At 44.1% G+C, this 17,381-nt stretch overlaps 4 protein-coding genes across 5 annotated transcripts; 2 read left to right on the top strand and 2 right to left on the bottom strand.

Moving 5' to 3' along the window:
* Positions 1–3,666: 3,666 nt before the first annotated feature.
* Positions 3,667–5,921, bottom strand: H2BC21 (H2B clustered histone 21). The gene has a single exon (XM_081225167.1). The coding sequence runs from the start codon at positions 5,904–5,906 to the stop codon at positions 5,526–5,528; it is 381 nt and encodes a 126-aa protein (XP_081081293.1). The 5' UTR covers positions 5,907–5,921; the 3' UTR covers positions 3,667–5,525.
* A 276-nt stretch (positions 5,922–6,197) lies between these two features.
* Positions 6,198–6,646, top strand: H2AC20 (H2A clustered histone 20). Its single transcript, XM_081224687.1, has one exon. The coding sequence runs from the start codon at positions 6,233–6,235 to the stop codon at positions 6,620–6,622; it is 390 nt and encodes a 129-aa protein (XP_081080813.1). The 5' UTR covers positions 6,198–6,232; the 3' UTR covers positions 6,623–6,646.
* A 133-nt stretch (positions 6,647–6,779) lies between these two features.
* On the bottom strand, positions 6,780–7,252 carry LOC308612294 (histone H2A type 2-B). Its single transcript, XM_081224682.1, has one exon. The coding sequence runs from the start codon at positions 7,237–7,239 to the stop codon at positions 6,784–6,786; it is 456 nt and encodes a 151-aa protein (XP_081080808.1). The 5' UTR covers positions 7,240–7,252; the 3' UTR covers positions 6,780–6,783.
* A 21-nt stretch (positions 7,253–7,273) lies between these two features.
* Positions 7,274–16,819, top strand: BOLA1 (bolA family member 1). Of its 2 annotated transcripts, none has more exons than XM_081224683.1 (3): positions 7,274–7,383; positions 15,749–15,958; positions 16,328–16,819. In XM_081224683.1, exon 3 carries the CDS (start codon positions 16,331–16,333, stop codon positions 16,742–16,744), a length of 414 nt encoding a protein of 137 aa, XP_081080809.1. In that variant the 5' UTR covers positions 7,274–7,383; positions 15,749–15,958; positions 16,328–16,330; the 3' UTR covers positions 16,745–16,819. The 2 variants fall into 2 exon arrangements, with proteins under 2 accessions (XP_081080809.1, XP_081080810.1); XM_081224684.1 differs by lacking the exon at positions 7,274–7,383 and adding an exon at positions 9,052–9,110.
* Positions 16,820–17,381: the final 562 nt, after the last annotated feature.

The following is a 17,381-nucleotide window of genomic DNA, read 5'->3' as shown; positions in this document are numbered from 1 at the left end:
TTGATAATTGGTTTGAGCTGATAATTGACCTTGAGTTGATAATTGTTGAAGTTGGATAAGGGGTACATTGGCATCTGTTTGTGTATATGTTTTAATTTCTCAATTATCAAGAATTAAAAATACGTTTTTTTAAAAGCTGCTATTTACAATCCCTGCACAAATATCTTTGAGTGATTTGCTAGGGGCTTTTGTTTTGTATTCGTATATAAAAAGAGAGTTTTGATAGTTATTGTGAAATTACCCACTAAAAAGTATGCACCAAATTCTTCTCTCACTACTAGTGTATGAGAATACCTCATTTCTCTAGCCCAACCAGCTCTGGGTATTGGCAAACCTTTGCATTTGGCCAATTATGAATCTCACAGTCCCCCTCAGAACCTCATGGTCCCCTCAGAGCATGATGGTGGCTGGCATCAGCCTTCATGGCCTGATGAAGCCATTTCCACATTAAGGGAAGCCACTGAAATGAATGGACACTCTTTCGAGGGTCAAGGTGTCATCTGCAGTAGAGGTTGCTTGAACGGGTACAGATGTTTCCACAGTCATGCTGGCCCAGAAGCTAATCGGGTTCTTTAAAGTCCGTTTCCATATGTCTGGGCCAATCCCTCAAGGTCTGGCTCTACCTGCCTACCCCCTCACCCCCTAAATACTACCCATACTAAATTTCTTGCAGTTCCTCCTATCTCCCTGAGCTTGCTGTCTTTCACTCTCCTTCAAGTCTTTCTTCAGAGAGACCTTCCTTAGCCCCATCGGTGTTAAGTTAGGCCTCCCTCCATTACACTCTCTGTACCTGTACTTCTCCCATCTTAACACGTGTCACATTTTATTATAGTCACTTGTATAATATCTATTTTCCCTTCTAGCCCCTAAAAGTCCAGGAAGGCAGAAGCCACTCTGTTCCGTTTAACCTTAAACTAGATTGCCTGCTATCTAACAGATACTCAATAAATCACTGAATGAAAGAATGACTTAATTATATCATGCCTAACAATGCTCAGGAGTCAGAGTGGTCCTAGGGAGCCTTTCTTACAGAACTTAATAATATTAATAGATACTTAATAATTATTTATTAAGTTAGCAGATACAGATTTTCAATCACCCATATTAAATGAATGATTAAACCTAGTCTCCCAAGCCACAGGGACAGTCTTCTAGTTAAGGGTCAGTGTCTGAAACCTGAACAGAGCTGTCCCTCAGGCTTCCTCCCTGTGTCACAACCACTGATTAGCCATATTGTGAGCTATATTAGCCTCCCTTTTAAAGGAGCGGAGCTCCCCAGACCATGTTGTGAGACCAAATATGGTATAAGAACATTTACATTTTTTACTCTCATGTTTTTCTTTTGAAGGCCAAACTGAGTCAGCGAGGAAGGCCACCGTCTGTGCTTTAGATGACTACTCTGGCCACAGGACATAAAATGGATTAGAGACGTTCTGAGCCTCGGAGAACAAAAGTGAAACCCTAATACTTTCTCCCACTTGAATAGAATAAGTATTTGTGTATATGGCTCATCCACCATCTGAGTTCCTTCCCAATTGAAGGCAGAAAGTTTATTGTGCTCATCTGTGGAACCAACACGACACAAAGTTGGAGTGCATTAAAAAGTGGAGGAAGGGGACTTCCCTGGCAGTCCAGTGGTTAAGATTCCACGCTTCCACTGCAGGGGGCGCGGGTTCAATCCCTGGTTGGGGAACTAAAATCCCTCATGCCATGTGGGCGCAGCCAAAAAAAAAAAGAAAAAAAACTGGAGGAAGGACTGGGAACAACACAACTATCGATCAACAAGTAACTGAATTACCAGTTGCGGCTATACAATGGTATACTACTCAGCAATAAAAAGGAATGAACTACTGATACATGCACCTAAATATATATGAATCTCAAAACAGTTATGCTGAGTGAAAGAAGCCAGATACAAATGATACATTGTATGATACAAACTACCTATAATGACATAAAGCAAACCAGTGGTTGCTTGAGGGCAGGGATGGGGCCAAAGGAGGACATTGGTGAAGGGAGCAGGGGGGAAGAATTATAAAGGGGCACTAGGAAACCCTTTTTTGGGGGGGTGGATGGATATGTCCATTATTTTGATTGTACTCATGTTCTCATAGGTATATACGTATGTCTAAACTTAAAGTATACTTTAAACATGTACAGTTTATTGTATGCCAATTATACCTCAGTAAAGTTTTTTTTTGTTTTTGTTTGTTTGTTTGTTCAAAGAAGAGATGAGGGTGGTACAGAAATTAGTTGAGAGATGTCATTTGAGGTGGAAGATTATGGCCTTGGCTTGAAAGAAAGCTCTGGCCAAGCCAGAAAGAAGGGGCAGTCCAGTCTAGCCCTGAGAAAGAGCAAACGGGTTTAGGGGAAGGTGACTAGACCATGTTAACTAGAGCAGAAATCCTGTATAGCAGTAAGAGATAGAGCTGTGGAAGAAGGAAGAGGCAGATTATGGAAGGCCTTGAACATCAAGCTTTTTAAAAGTGTGCACTGGGTTGTAGTTCCACCATTTACTTCCTAAACAACCCTGGACAAGTTCTTTAACTTTTCTGAAATTCAATCTCCTTTACCTATAAAATAAGGATGGAACCCATCTTAAGTGGTGGTTGTGAAGATTAAATGAGGCAATGCTTGTAAACCGCTTAGCAGAGGACAAGGTAAATATTTATGTGCTCAAGAAGTAGAAGCAATTATTATTATAACAAGTATTGTTATTAACTCCAACTTAAGCAAATGTATACAGATGTTTGAGAAGGAGAAAGATCAAAGAGGTTCTTTCGGAGGATAAATCTCACCATCACTAATCACCTCCCCTCCAGAGTTAAAATACCAAACTCTAACACCTCCGTCCCCTTTCTCACTCTGTAACTTCCTGCCTAGTAAACACCGGAGGAGCCCATGGTCAATAACCAAAGCTCTCTCACATTAGTAAAAGTATTTCAGCTGGTGAGCCCTACAACTATGGGGACAAATTAAACTGAGCTGAACTATGGTCTCTGGAATGGAGAATGAGAGCACACCACCCAAGATTTTCAGCCACCACCATAGACATATCCAGGGTGCATGCTGAAAATAAAGCAGGCGGTATTTCTTTTTATTTTAATTTTAAAGCATAAATATTTCCCCCAAAATCCAGGTTTTCGGAGAGGGGTCTTACTTTCTCAAGTCCGTTAAACATTGAACTATGAGTTTATTCTCTGGAGAGTTTCCGAGAAGAAGCCTTTCTGTGCCTCAGTTTCCTCATTTGTAAAATGGGACATAATAATGGTAACTATTTCATAAGGTTCTTGTGAGGATTAAATGAGTCAATATGTGTAAAGGACCTGGAACATCGTCTGGCATACAGTAAGTACTCTGCAGGTATCATCTAAACTTTAAGGACTTTATTTCTTCTATCTTGTTTATAGTGCTTCTTGTTTGTGGTGATTTTTGTTTGGTTTTGTGGTCATGTATTTTTCAATTACTGAGCATTAACAGTGTCCTCATAACAGGCTATTTCTGCCCCAGTGCACTTCTGGAGTAGAAGTAAGTTTGGTTGATGGTTTATAAATATTCATCTTCCAAGTCAGAGGCACTCAGCTTTTCCACAGACCCAGTAGTGGTTTTATCTGTTCATTTCATTTAGTTAAAAACTATATTGCAGATACAATAATCCAGCCAAGCTTTTAAATTAACTGGTAACTTTATTAATAACAATAGCATCTACACACATCTGAAAACACACATATAAGAAACATAGATTTATTCAGTCTCTGATAATGTCTGGAGTCCATTTGGATTCATGAAACCCCTGCGGTTAACTCCAGGACCCCTATCCAAAAGCAGAGTTGAATAACTCATCAGACCATCAGTGTCTTTATCAGCAAAATCAAGGCTTGGACAGAAAGATTCAACATTCTGTAATTACATGAAGTAAAACTAAAATACAATTGTCCTCGCATCTGAGGATACAAAGGTGGACAAGGTTAGCTGCATGACCAGTGGACCAATCACTTTGCTTCTCTCAATCTCGTTTTTAAAGGGATATTAATCTTGTCTATTGTATACGGTCTCCTGAAAAGCAAATGAGATGGTGAACATAAATTAAAAGCTCATCTCCGTGAGGAACAAAGGATCAGGATGGAAGGAGGATGTCATAAATAGAGAAAGGAAAAGGATTTCCAGTGACCAATGTTCTGAATTTAATGAAAATCCAAGAGATTAGGCCAAACTGAGAAACATAAAGGAGGGACAAAACTGCCACCTCCCCCTTAAAGCAAAAAAAAAAAAAAAAAAAAAAATCTTAACAAAGTCCTCCTCCCAGCTGTTGCCCTGAGGTGACCACGGACAGACTTGGGGAAGGAGCTCCAAAAGCATTTCCATTTTCATCACTTCTTCACATACATCTAATGAAAATGAACCGCACCCATCCATCCACGGAAGCGATTAAAAAAGGAGTGGGACAGAAAAATTAACTCAACAAATATTAATTCAATAAGTATTGAAGTGTCCTCTGTGCGCCCAGTACTGGTTGGCACTGACGATATAGAGGAAAACCAAACCAGCAAAGTTTCTGTCAAGGGCTTGAGGAGAAAGACCATAAACAAGAATATAAACGAACAAGACAATTTCTGACCGCTGCTAGGAGGAAGATAAAATAGAGTGAGGGCCCAGGACAGGCAGGAAGGAGGCGCAAACTCCTGAGTGGATGACTTGGGAAGGTTTCTGAGAGGTGACGTTTGAGCCCAGACTAAAATGACTAGTGCCTTACAGTTACTTGAGGCCGAAACATTCCAAGATAAGAGAATTAAATGCAAAAATGATCCACAAACCAAAAAATAACAGGGATTCCAAAGCACCAAAGTGAGCGGTGGAAACCGGAATCTATGAATTCTGGAGCGGCGCGAGATTTTGAATATTCATGTCGTCCAATCAGGGAAAGGCTGAGACCAGGCAGCGCGGGTTCAGTCCTAAGTACCCCGAACTACTGGTATCCACAGGTCACGTCGCAGGGCATAACTGGTGACTGGGCACCCAAGCAGCTGCCAAACTCTCGGGAGAATTCTTCAGGGCTGTGATGCAGTGTTCGCATAACCCGGGCTTACTTACGTCCTGGGGTCCTTTCTTAAATGAGGATGGCCGAAATCACTCACTTTGTTTTAGAACACCGATGAAACGTACGCAACAGAGCCACCAGGACACAACAGTCTACGAGCAGAGGGTGGGAAGGAGCAGTCTCAGTATCCTAATTTAGAACTGACTCATAAGAAATCTAAGCAGCACAGTGAGGAGTTGACTCGGCCTAGATTCAAAAGCAAAGCCAATCACGCGCCAGGAACCTCAAGTCATAAGGGCCTAAAAAGCTACGTGTGCCACTTGCCATTACTTTTATCCAACTACTGCAACTTACTTTGTGAGAAGAGACTGAGGGAAAACAAGTGAACAAAGCTCTTCTCTGGTGATTAGGTGGGTGGCTCTGAAAAGAGCCTTTGGAAAATCAAGCGGCCCGGCGACTTGTGCGAGCGCCGCGTCCCGGCAGGGACTCACTTGGAGCTGGTGTACTTGGTGACCGCCTTGGTGCCCTCGGACACGGCGTGCTTGGCCAGCTCGCCGGGCAGCAGCAGGCGCACGGCCGTCTGGATCTCCCGGGAGGTGATGGTCGAGCGCTTGTTGTAATGCGCCAGGCGCGACGCTTCGCCCGCGATGCGCTCGAAGATGTCGTTGACAAACGAGTTCATGATGCCCATGGCCTTGGACGAGATGCCGGTATCTGGGTGCACCTGTTTCAGCACTTTGTACACGTAGATAGAATAGCTCTCCTTGCGACTGCGCTTGCGCTTTTTGCCGTCCTTCTTCTGAGCTTTGGTGACAGCTTTCTTCGAGCCCTTCTTGGGCGCGGGAGCGGATTTTGCCGGCTCAGGCATTGTAGAATACAACACCCGTTAGCAAAGAAAAGTAGTATGAGAATGGGCGGGCCTGATCCTTTTATAACCACTGTATGCAAATTAAGGCTCCAAAAGTCTTACGTTTCCATTGGGCCATGTAGAGACCTTGCGTTATCAGTAATAGCTACGTAACAACACCGACTCTTGACCTTATTGGCCATTTCTGGAGCCAATTTAGGACCAATGAAAAATTCGTTCCTGACCCCACCCCTAGGAAAGCTTATAAAAGCTTTCCAATTGCTGATCTTTCAATCCTGGTTGTTGCGAGAATCTGAGCTCTAGGCCTTGTAGCATTATATTCAGTTATGTCTGGCCGCGGAAAGCAAGGAGGCAAGGCCCGCGCCAAGGCCAAGTCGCGGTCGTCCCGCGCAGGTCTGCAGTTCCCGGTGGGGCGAGTGCACCGTCTCCTACGCAAAGGCAACTACGCTGAGCGGGTGGGGGCTGGTGCCCCCGTGTACATGGCGGCAGTCCTTGAGTATCTGACCGCCGAAATCCTGGAGCTGGCGGGCAACGCGGCCCGAGACAACAAGAAGACGCGCATCATCCCTCGTCACCTGCAGCTGGCCATCCGCAACGACGAGGAACTGAACAAGCTGCTGGGCAAAGTCACCATCGCCCAGGGTGGCGTTTTGCCCAACATTCAGGCCGTTCTATTACCAAAGAAAACCGAAAGCCACAAAGCCAAAAGCAAATAAATCCAGACAAAGTGAACCAAAGACCAAAGGCTCTTTTTAGAGCCACCCAAGTTTTCAAAAAAAGAGCTAATGCGCTGTTTCGTGATCAGCCCTTCATTTGACACTTTGGTGGCTCTTAAAAGAGCCTTTGGGGTGAGTGGGGTTGGTGTCAAGCCTCCTAATTACTTATTCTTGCCAGGCTTGTGACTCTCCGTTTTCTTGGGCAACAAGACTGCCTGGATATTGGGCAAGACGCCGCCCTGGGCAATTGTGACACCCCCGAGTAACTTGTTGAGCTCTTCATCATTTCTCACGGCTAGTTGCAAATGGCGAGGGATGATGCGCGTCTTCTTATTGTCTCGGGCCGCGTTGCCGGCCAGCTCCAGGATTTCCGCTGTCAGGTACTCCAGCACGGCCGCCAGGTACACTGGCGCGCCGGCCCCCACTCGCTCGGCGTAGTTGCCTTTGCGCAGCAGGCGGTGCACTCGCCCCACGGGGAACTGAAGGCCAGCGCGGGATGAGCGCGACTTGGCCTTGGCCCGAGCTTTGCCTCCCTGCTTTCCGCGTCCTGACATTACGGCTAAAAATGCAGTTACAGCTTCTTTTTCAACGAGAAGGATGTGGCAAGGATAACCCATTTGATGTAATTTATAAGAGCTACCGGGAGGGGTGAAGCGAAGTGGTTTGATTGGCTAAAACCTGAGTCCGATCGAACAGCCAATAGGAAAGCGGAAAGCAGACTCTTCGTTTGCATCTGGTACTACGAGGAAATGACGGCCTTGGTAAGTACCTACCAATCGCTGTGAGCCACATTAAAGCCCCTATTTGCATGCCAGGATTTTTAAAGCGAAGGCTTTCAAGCAACACGCTGTTTTGTTTTTTATTGAGTGGCAATTTTTTTCCAGCTTAAGAGTGGTAGGTTTTTTTTCACCAAGGGAAATCCCAAGAAGGACCCAAAAGGACTGCAGAGAGCCTCCGGCAGATGTAGAGTTACTCCCACTCAAGGGTACCGAATTCTGAAGTTGATTATCCCCTTGAGCCCTAAATTACCCTCCAAGTCCCTCCCTTTCTGACTCGTCAAAGCTAAACTTCCTTAAAGAATATAGTGCTACTAAGGCCTCCCCCATTCAATTTACCGTTGTCTGCGGTGTGGCTTAGCCCCTTGCCACCCGCCACTGCTCTTCGGACTCCAGTTTGACCGAGGCTAGCATAGAATTAGTCATCCTCCTCTTTACCTCCGGGCGGCGTCCAAAACCGCCTTGAACCTGAAGGCGGCTTTCCCTTGGCTTTCAAAATGTCGCCCTTCGTCTTTCCTCATCCTGCTTCTGTTCCTTTGCCCTTTTTTTTTTAAACCTATTTTATTTATTTAATTTTATTTCTCCCCACCCCCACCCCTCAACTCTGGCAACACCAAATTCCTCTGCCCGTCTTTAAATCCCGGTGTCCAGCTGGGCTCTGCCTCCCTACTCGCCCCTCCCCCACACTCCTCCATTCTTCACTCTTCCCGAAGAGCCTTACCCAAATCCATGCTTTCAACTAACACCCAAATTTGTTTCAGAAGCTCAGACCCATATACGTAACTGCTGACTGGATACTTCAACCTGTTTGTCCCAATAACTCGACCTATCCAAAAGCAAACTCATCCAAACACCCCCACACGCACCCCCTCCTCTTTGCTCTCTTTACCTGAATGGCACCAACAATCTTCCAGGTACCTAAACCAGAATCCACTGTTCCCTGCATCCCAACAGCATATCCAGTGTTACTTCTTTAACTTCAGCCTTTTCCTCCATGATCCTCTTGTTTGCCTCTCTTAGACTTCAGCAACAGCCCCTAGAGACTCGTTTGTGTAATCCTCCACCTACCTTCCATAGAAATCTTTCCTGAAAGTTCCATTTCTTTCTCCTCAGCTTCCCATCCCTGGGAGTTTTACATCCCCACCCCATTTTCACCCTTTTCTGAATATCCCATAAAGCTGAAACCGCTGAAATGCATCTGGGGTCTCCAGGGAGCTTCAGTTCTTTATGTCTCAGCGCAGAAAGAATTCAGCGAGAGGCAAAGTGACAGATAAGTGATTTATTAGAATAGGACACTTGTGAGACTTCCCAAGCGGCTGGGTGAGAGGGTGCTGTGCTCCGAGAACTTAGTGGGGTACAGTTTTATAATCAAAGGAAAAGTGGGGAGGGGGAAAAGACCACCTTCTTCCTCATTCTTGAGTAGACGTCAAACTTCCAGCATCAGCTCCTCCTCCACGTCGTGGGGGGTGGGGTGGGGAGGGAGGTTCTTGTCCCTACTTGGTCAAGTCGGGACTGTCATGGTGCAATGGAAATGAGCAAAAAGGCTCTCATTTACTAAAAATGGTAAATCATCTCAGGTTTCAGTATAATGTCACCCTTTCCTTCTATTTTTTGTTTTTAGTGTGTGCAGAGAAGCATGCCCTTGGAATCAGCTTACTGAGCTCACTGGGCAGGATGTGGGTCTCATGCCACCATTGTTTTATTGTTTTGGGGTATGTCTCATGCTTCTGTTGCATAGTTTTGTTGCTACGCAGGCCTGCTTGATTGAGTGATCATTAACTTAGAGTGGTCTCCCATAGCTTTTTCTTTACTTACAATCCCCTAGTGGGATTAACTATTTAATTACCTACTTTGTCCCTTCACTATGTCCCTATCAAAGACAGGAGGTAGAATGTTATAGATAAAAGAATAGACTTAAATTTTTCTCCTTGAGCTCTTTTCTAGTGTTCCTCTTTTATCCTCACCTGTGTTCAACTGACATTTATTGAGTACATGCTACCTATCAGGCAATGGGTATACAGATAATTGAGACTAGTACAAAGAGGTCTGTAATGAGATGCTTCTAGAAAATGGAGGAAATCTGGTGAACTCTGTAAGTTAAAATTAGTTAACATCAGCTATCTGTAGAGCTTACCCCTGGTAAGATGCTGGTATAGATTTGTGAAACACCCAAGTACAGTCAAAAGTAATGGGAGTGTTTCCTCAATAGTAGGATGCAACTGAAGATAATTCTAGCCAAACTGATTATAGTATTTCAGAAGATGCACATGTTAATAGAAAGATATGGTCCACATACCATCTAAATGGGGCAATTACAGTAGGAATGTGTTGTGCTTCTCTAACATTAAGAGTATGTGTCTGCTAGACACAAAGGTTTAGGCTATTATAGAAGGTTCCCTGGTGAAAGCATCAGCTTGTTCTCATAGTCTGGGTAAAATGTTTCTGAAGACTATCCAACCCTCTTAGCTCAGGTTCTGCTCTCAATTAACAACTTTCCAATTATTCTACTTTAGGATAAAAATATGAGACTGAGAAGGGGAGAACCAGTATGGGAAGATATATCTATCACTAGAAGTTAATTAATTTGAATTCTGACCTATTCATCAATTTCTTGTGATTTTGTTAGTGTAACTCTCTCCCCAAGAAGGCAATCAGCTCTGGAAGTTCTAATAGTGTCAACTTTTCAGCCCTACAGAGCACAGAACAAAATACAGTAGTAGGGACCCCACGACAACTCTGGTACCCTTCGAGGCCCTGCTTGAGGGGCCAGCTGACCTCCTGATCTCTTTTTTACTTCTATCACAGTGAGCCTGTGCTGTTAGGAAGGGTAAAGGGAAAAGAGATTACCTTAAACCCTTATTATGAGATAAGCCCTATGTTAGGGGCTACCTATGAAGTAGATATACAGTTGTACCTCGGTACCAGGACCCCCAGTGGATACTAAAATCCAAGGATGTTCAAGTCCCTTATATAAAATGGTGTACTATTTGCGTATAACCTAAGCACATCCTCCCAGATGAAGTGTCTCTAGATTACTTTTAATACCTAATACAATGTAAATGTTATGTAAATAGTTGTAAATACAGTGTAAAACTATGTAAATAGTTGCTAGGGCAGGGCAAATTCAAGTTTTTGCTTTTTGGGGATTTTCCAGATTTTTTTTTAGAATATTTTCCATCTACGGTTGGTTGAACCCTCAGATTCAGAACCCATGGATACTGAAGGATGACTGTAATTGTTTCACAGATAAGCAAACCAAGGCTCAGAGGCGTTTAAGCACTTGCTGAAGGTCACACAGCCACTTACAAAGACATGATTAGAACCAAGGTCTGCCTGACTCAAAGACTGTGCTCGTCATCCCTCCAAGCACACTACTTCACTAACTAGATTATGGGTTTCATGAAGTCACTTAACTTACCCAGCCTAGCTTCCTCCCTCTGTTACAGAGAGAGGGAGAGCTGGAGAGCAGGAGAGTTAGAGAGTGAGAGTGAGAGAGCATGAGAGAGGGATGGAATTAGACTTAATACTTTAAATTCCATCTAGCTATAAAACCTTATTAGATAAGTCCAGATAGGCCAATATCCTACAAATTTTATCAGGTTCAGTTACTATCTATTGCCACCCAGACCTCCCTTCCCAGCATTCTTACCAGAGTTATTAAAATATGTAACAGAGCAGGCCATTTGTAAAAGTCATACACCATCACAAACAGGCTGGATCTTATCTCCTTTAACACCTCTGGGATTTTTTTTTTTTTTTTTTTTTTTTTCAGTACGCGGGCCTCTCACTGTTGTGGCCTCTCCCGTTGCGGAGCACAGGCTCCAGACGCGCAGGCTCAGCGGCCATGGCTCACGGGCCCAGCCGCTCCGCGGCATGTGGGATCCTCCCAGACCGGGGCACGAACCCGCGTCCCCTGCATCGGCAGGTGGACTCTCAACCACTGCGCCACCAGGGAAGCCCCCAAATTAATTTTTTAATGAACAAATACTGAAGTAATCATCATAGGAAAAAGATGAATACTTTGTTGGGCATCTTACTCCTCACATTACAGATTAGTGTTTATTAGTTTTCGTTTTGTTTTCTTTAATTACACATGAGGCGGCCACCATAATGTCTCAGTGCTTAAAGCCTCTAAGACTCTTAATCTGACCATGACAAACCTTCACTAAATAGTAAATATTGTCATGACTATGTTTTTTATTAGAAACAAAGACACTAAACTTGCCCTAGGGAGCTTGCAACTTACAAAGCTTTCATTTATTTTTGCAACAGGAATAATAATGTCGGCCCTCTCTATGCACATACTAGCTCACTATCCACCCGGTACATTTTACCGAACACCCAAGTATGCCAACAGTGAGTCTGGCATAACACATGCAGTGAATACATTGCCTCTGGCCAGATCTCTCTTTCCACATGATTGGTTTCCTCTAGTCATTCAAATCTCTGTTTAAATGTCCCCTCCACAGCAAGGCCTTCTCTGACCACAGCCTCCCACCATTCCCCACCAGTGTCACTGGATTAGCAAATTACAAGGCCATCGCCAAAAACAAGTCCTTCTTAGAGATTCCATCTCTTTAACAGCACTCTAGTTGATTTACTTCTCTCTAGCCTGTCTCCTGCGTTCACTCAGATTATCTTGCACCAGACTACTGCCAAAGGCTTTTCTCCTCTTCTCCCTGCTTCTCTCTTCCCATTCCCTTAATATATTCCTCATACACTAGCCAGAGTGATCTTCTAATAGAAAATCTGATTCTTTTCTCACTTTATTCTTTTTTCCCAGGTGATTTCACTCCCCTCACCCACTTCCCCGCCTTCCCCCAGCCCACGGTCTCATTTCATCTTCAATGAGACTCTTCACATGCACTTCTCAGATGCTAAAACTAGTAGACAAAAGCTTAATGAAAAACAGAATAGTACATAGACTCAAAGTATCTCCTACAACTACAAAGGGAAAAAGAAAAATTTTACAATTGAGAAACCTGAGAGATACCACCTTAATCAATTAATCAGAATTATCACTAACAATGAGACAAATTGAATTATATGCCCCCTATATGCTTCAGTGAAAGGATTCAATATCACTTCTGCAGTTTTCCTGCCAAAAATGTATATCCTAAATCTGAATCAGAGTGAAATATTCGACAAACCCAAGTTGAGGGATATTTAACAAAATAAATGGTCTGTACTCGAAAATGTCAAAGTCGTGAAAGACAAAAAGACTAATGAACTATTCCAGATTAATGGAGACCAAAGAGACATAACAACTGAATACAGCATGTGATCCTAGATTGGATCCTGGCCCAGAATTTTTTTTTTCATTTTATATAAAGGACATTATGGGACAATTGGCAAATTTTGCATAAGATCTGTAGACTATAGTACTGTATCAATGTTAATTTCCAAAATTTGACAATTACATTGTGGTTATATAAGAAAACGTCTTTTTTTTTTTTTTTTTTACTAAATACATATTAGCAAATATATATTAGTCAGAGCTCTTCAGAGAAATAGAACAATAGGATATATATGGAGAGGGCAAGAGCAAACAAGTGAGAGAGAGAGAGAGAAAAAAAGAGAGATTTATTATAAGGAATTGGCTCACATGACAATGGAGGCTGACAAGTCCTGAGATCTGCAGGGTGAGTCAGCAAGCTGGAAACACAGGAGAGCTGATGGTGTAATTCCAGTCCAAGTCTGAAGGCTTGAGAACCAAGAGAAGCAATGCTGTAGTTCCAGTCAAAGACTAACAGGCTGGAGACCCAGAAAGAGCCAGTGTTTCAATTCAAGTCTGAAGGCAGGAAAGAAGCCAATGTCCCAGTTCAAAGGCAGTCAGGCAGGAAGGAACTCTCTTTTTCCAGGAGGGTTAGCCTTTTTGTTCTATTCAGGCCTTCAACTGATCGGATGAGACCCAGCCACAATAGGGAGGGCAATCTGCTTTACTCAGTGTACCAATTTTAATGTTAATCTCATCAAAAACACCCTCACAGAAACACCCAGAATAATGTTTGACCAGATATATGGGCACCCTGTGGCCCAGTCAAGTTGACACATAAAATTAACCATCACAGGTAGTTAGAGGTAAATGGACTTATCTCTGAAACTTACTCTCAAATGATTCAGAAAAATAATTATATATGTGTAGTTAGATACATAAAAAGAAGCAAAGCAAACATGATAACATGTCAATGTTTGGATAATCTGGGTATCAGGGTGAGGGGTATACAAGAATTATTTGTACTATTTTTGTATTTCTATAACTCTGAAAGCACCTAAGAAAAAGTTAAAAATAAAATACACACACATAGAACCATACATCCAACATGACATCTCTTCTTGGATATCATAAAGACACTTCAGACTCAAGTCCAAAACAGAATTGGGCACCTAGTCTTTCCCTTCCCCACCCTTCCAAACCTGTGCTTCTTCCAATATTCTGTATCTTAGGGAACAAATGCCATCCATCCAGATGCACAAACCTGATAGTTATCCTTCATACTTTCCCTCCCGTAACTAGCCCATTACCACATCCTGTGGGTTTTACCCTCCCAATGTATATCTTATAGCCACAATTTATTTCCATCTTCACCTGCATGACCACCAGCGTGGTCCAAGTCATCATCATCCCTCACCTAGACTGCTACACGAACCTTCCAACTGGTCTCCCTGCTTGCACTCTTACCTCCTCTACAGTTCTGCACACTGCAGCCAGGGATCTTTGCAAAATAAAAATTTAAAGATGGCTAAATGCAATGCATGATCCTTGATTGGCTTTCGAAAAATAAAAAATTATAAAGGCAGTAATGAGACACCTGGGGAAATTTGAATGTCAACTATATATTAATAATAGTATTGAACAAATATTAAACGTCTTAGGTGTGGTAATGGTATTGCGCTTATGTAGGAAAATATCCTTGTCTTAGGAGATATACGCTTAATTATATAGCAATGAAATGTAAAGATTTTCGCAACTCAAATGGTTCAGCAAAAATGAAAAGAATATTTTTATTATATACACACATTCAAAGAGAGATTAGGGCTTCCCTGGTGGTGCAGTGGTTGAGAGTCCGCCTGCCGATGCAGGGGACACGGGTTCTTGCCCCGGTCCGGGAGGATCCCACATGCCGCGGAGCAGCTGGGCCCGTGAGCCGTGGCCGCTGAGCCTGCGCGTCTGGAGCCTGTGCTCTGCAACGGGAGAGGCCACAACAGTGAGAGGCCCGCATACCAAAAAAAAAAAAAGAGAGAGATTAAAAAGCAAATCTGGTAAAATGTCAGTAAATATAGGTGAAGAATAAATGGGGTGCTCATTGTACTAACCTTGCAATTGACATTATGTTAAATTTTTTGAATGTGATAGGGTATTGTAGTTATATAAGAGAATATCCTTGTTCTTAGGAGATACATACTGGAGTACCTAAGGGTGAAATGTCATGCTATCTGCAACTTATTTTCAAAAAAAGTATAGAAATACATTTTTAAAGTATATAGGTATACATAAAGTACTTAAACACAAAAGTATATATGTATAAGTATATAATATATATAAATGTAAAAAACAGTGAAAGGTAGAGGATGCTGTTTTGCACTGTTCAACTTTTCTGCAGATTTGAAATTTTTCAAAATTAAGAGTTGGGGAAATACATATATGGAGAAATCTACAAAATACTAGGATACAAAATAAAATACTGGTTGAATTGACGAGTTATATATCATCTTGGAAAAATCTCATCCTGTTATATCCCCACTGAAAACCTTCCCTAGCTTCCTACTGCTTCTAGGATAAAAACAAAACTGCCTAATGAGGCCTTCTCCCCACAGGCCTATACATTCACTCAGCTTCCCATGACCATCATCTCTGCCCCGTGGGCTCCAACCATATCTAACTACACCCAAAGGAACCACTCCCCCAAAGTTCTCTCTCCTCCTGGCCTTTGCGCGTACAGCTACCACACTAGGACGGGCTGAGAAAGGGATTTTTGTGCCTCTTGTAAACTGTTTCCTTAAGTTTTCTCTTCTCCCCCAAGTCTGGACGACATGCCTCCTTAGCATCCTGCTCTTAGTCCCATCACAGCCCTTAGCACACAGTATTGCAACTGTCCGCTCACTGATCCATCTTCTCCAGTGTTCTGTAAACTGCCTGAGGACAGGGCCTGTCTTACCTCCCCAGCCTCCAGGACTGGTCTGGCGCACAATAATTATGTATTCAATAAATGAAATGGACTTCCATTTTCTTGTATGTAAAATAAGGGTGTTGGGCTAGATGATCTACAAGATGTATTGTCAATAAAATGAATCGAATAATCTCAATATCAATTGCACAGAAGTTCCCGTTTTCTTTACAATTCTTCAGGTTCAGAGCCTCCCACCCCCTCACGAGTCGGGGGAAGTAGAGACTACAGTTCCCGAGAACCCTCAGGGCACCACGTGGTGCCGGCCCGGTCTATTGCGTAGCGAGGACTCCATTTCCCAGCGTGCCTCAGGACGCGAAGTCTGCGTTTCTCCCGGAACGTCAGGAGTCCGGCCCTGAGTGGGAGCTGCGGTGGCGAAGACTGAATGCAAGGTAGAAAGGGCACAGCCTGGGGTTCAGAGGGGACACAGGGACATTGGTTCAACCAAAAGCCCGGAGTTGCACATACCCTACTCTTGCAACCTCCAGCTCATTCTTTGCGAATCCTCTTAGTAAGGAACGTGCCTCGCGCGCGGGCTCTCTCTAATCCACCGCCTCCCTTCAGCTGCTCGCGGCTGGAGGCCAGATTCCCCCACGTCACACAGAGGAAAGAGGCGGTGCCTCGCGTCTCACTGTCGCGTCTAGGCGGGCTCCCAGTGTGGACGTTGGCCTGGGGGTGGGGGCTGGGGTGGTTGAGAGACTGGTCTCTCACCAAGAGCGAGGCCCTGACCCTCACTGCTCCGGTCCTTGTCTCTGCCGTAGCTGATGCTGAGTGGGCAGCTGGTCGGAAGCCTGTTCTCCATGGCTGGCCGCGTCTGTGTGTCCCGGGGCAGCACCAGATCAGGGGCCATCGGTCCCGTCGAGGCTGCCATTCGCACAAAGTTGGAGCAGGCGCTGAACCCCGAGGTCCTAGAGCTGCGTAATGAGAGCGGCGGCCACGCGGTCCCACCAGGCAGTGAAACCCATTTCCGCGTGGCCGTGGTGAGCTCTCGCTTCGAGGGACTGAGCCCCCTGCAACGGCATCGGCTGGTCCACGCGGCGCTGTCAGAAGAGCTGGCTGGGCCGGTCCACGCCCTGGCCATACAAGCGCGGACCCCCGCCCAGTGGAGGGAGAACCCTCAACTGGACACGAGCCCGCCCTGCCTGGGCGGGAGCAAGAAAACTCGAGGAACTCCCTGAACCCTGAGAGAGAGGGAGGACCGGGATCCAAACGGGTTGGGTGAGAATAAACTACTGCGGCCTTCTTCCCTTCAATACAGTCTGGTATTTGTAAGAGTTGAGGACCTGGGCCCCATTCAACCGGCATATACAGGTTCTCAGGAGACAGCAATTCATCTCACATCAAGGTCAGCCTAAGGAAAGCATACAATCACTCACTACTGCTCTTGCCCTGGACTATTAAGGAAAAGCTGCCCAGTTGTTTCGTGTTAAATTGTGACTAAGGAACCACCAGACCTTATGAGTTGCAAGTAATCCTGTACATTAAAAGAGAAATTAGCATATGAGGTGAATTGCTGTGTTGTTAAAGGCGTGTTGAATCAGTGCTACAGATGTTCTTGGGAGAAGAAAGATACTTGAAGCCTAGCATAGTCAGGAAGGGCTTCATTAAACCAGAAAGGAAAGGAAAGTTGTTGCAGGCAGGGGGAAGAGCCCAAGCAAAGGCATAGTAGCTGGACTGGGCAGAGAGTTATTGGACAAGACACATTTGAACTTCAGACTTGGGGAATGTTTGGCTTTCTATCAACCTGTCCATTTCCAAAAGGATTTACATTTGTTTGTGAGAAAAAGAAACACTAAAGCAGTGAAAAGATTATAA

Source organism: Mesoplodon bidens (genome assembly GCF_964165515.1).
Source record: "Mesoplodon bidens genome assembly, chromosome: 2".
Taxonomy (NCBI): Eukaryota; Metazoa; Chordata; class Mammalia; order Artiodactyla; family Ziphiidae; genus Mesoplodon; species Mesoplodon bidens.
The sequence above is the reverse complement of the archived record's forward strand: the minus strand, read 5'-3'. Positions and strand labels throughout refer to the sequence as shown.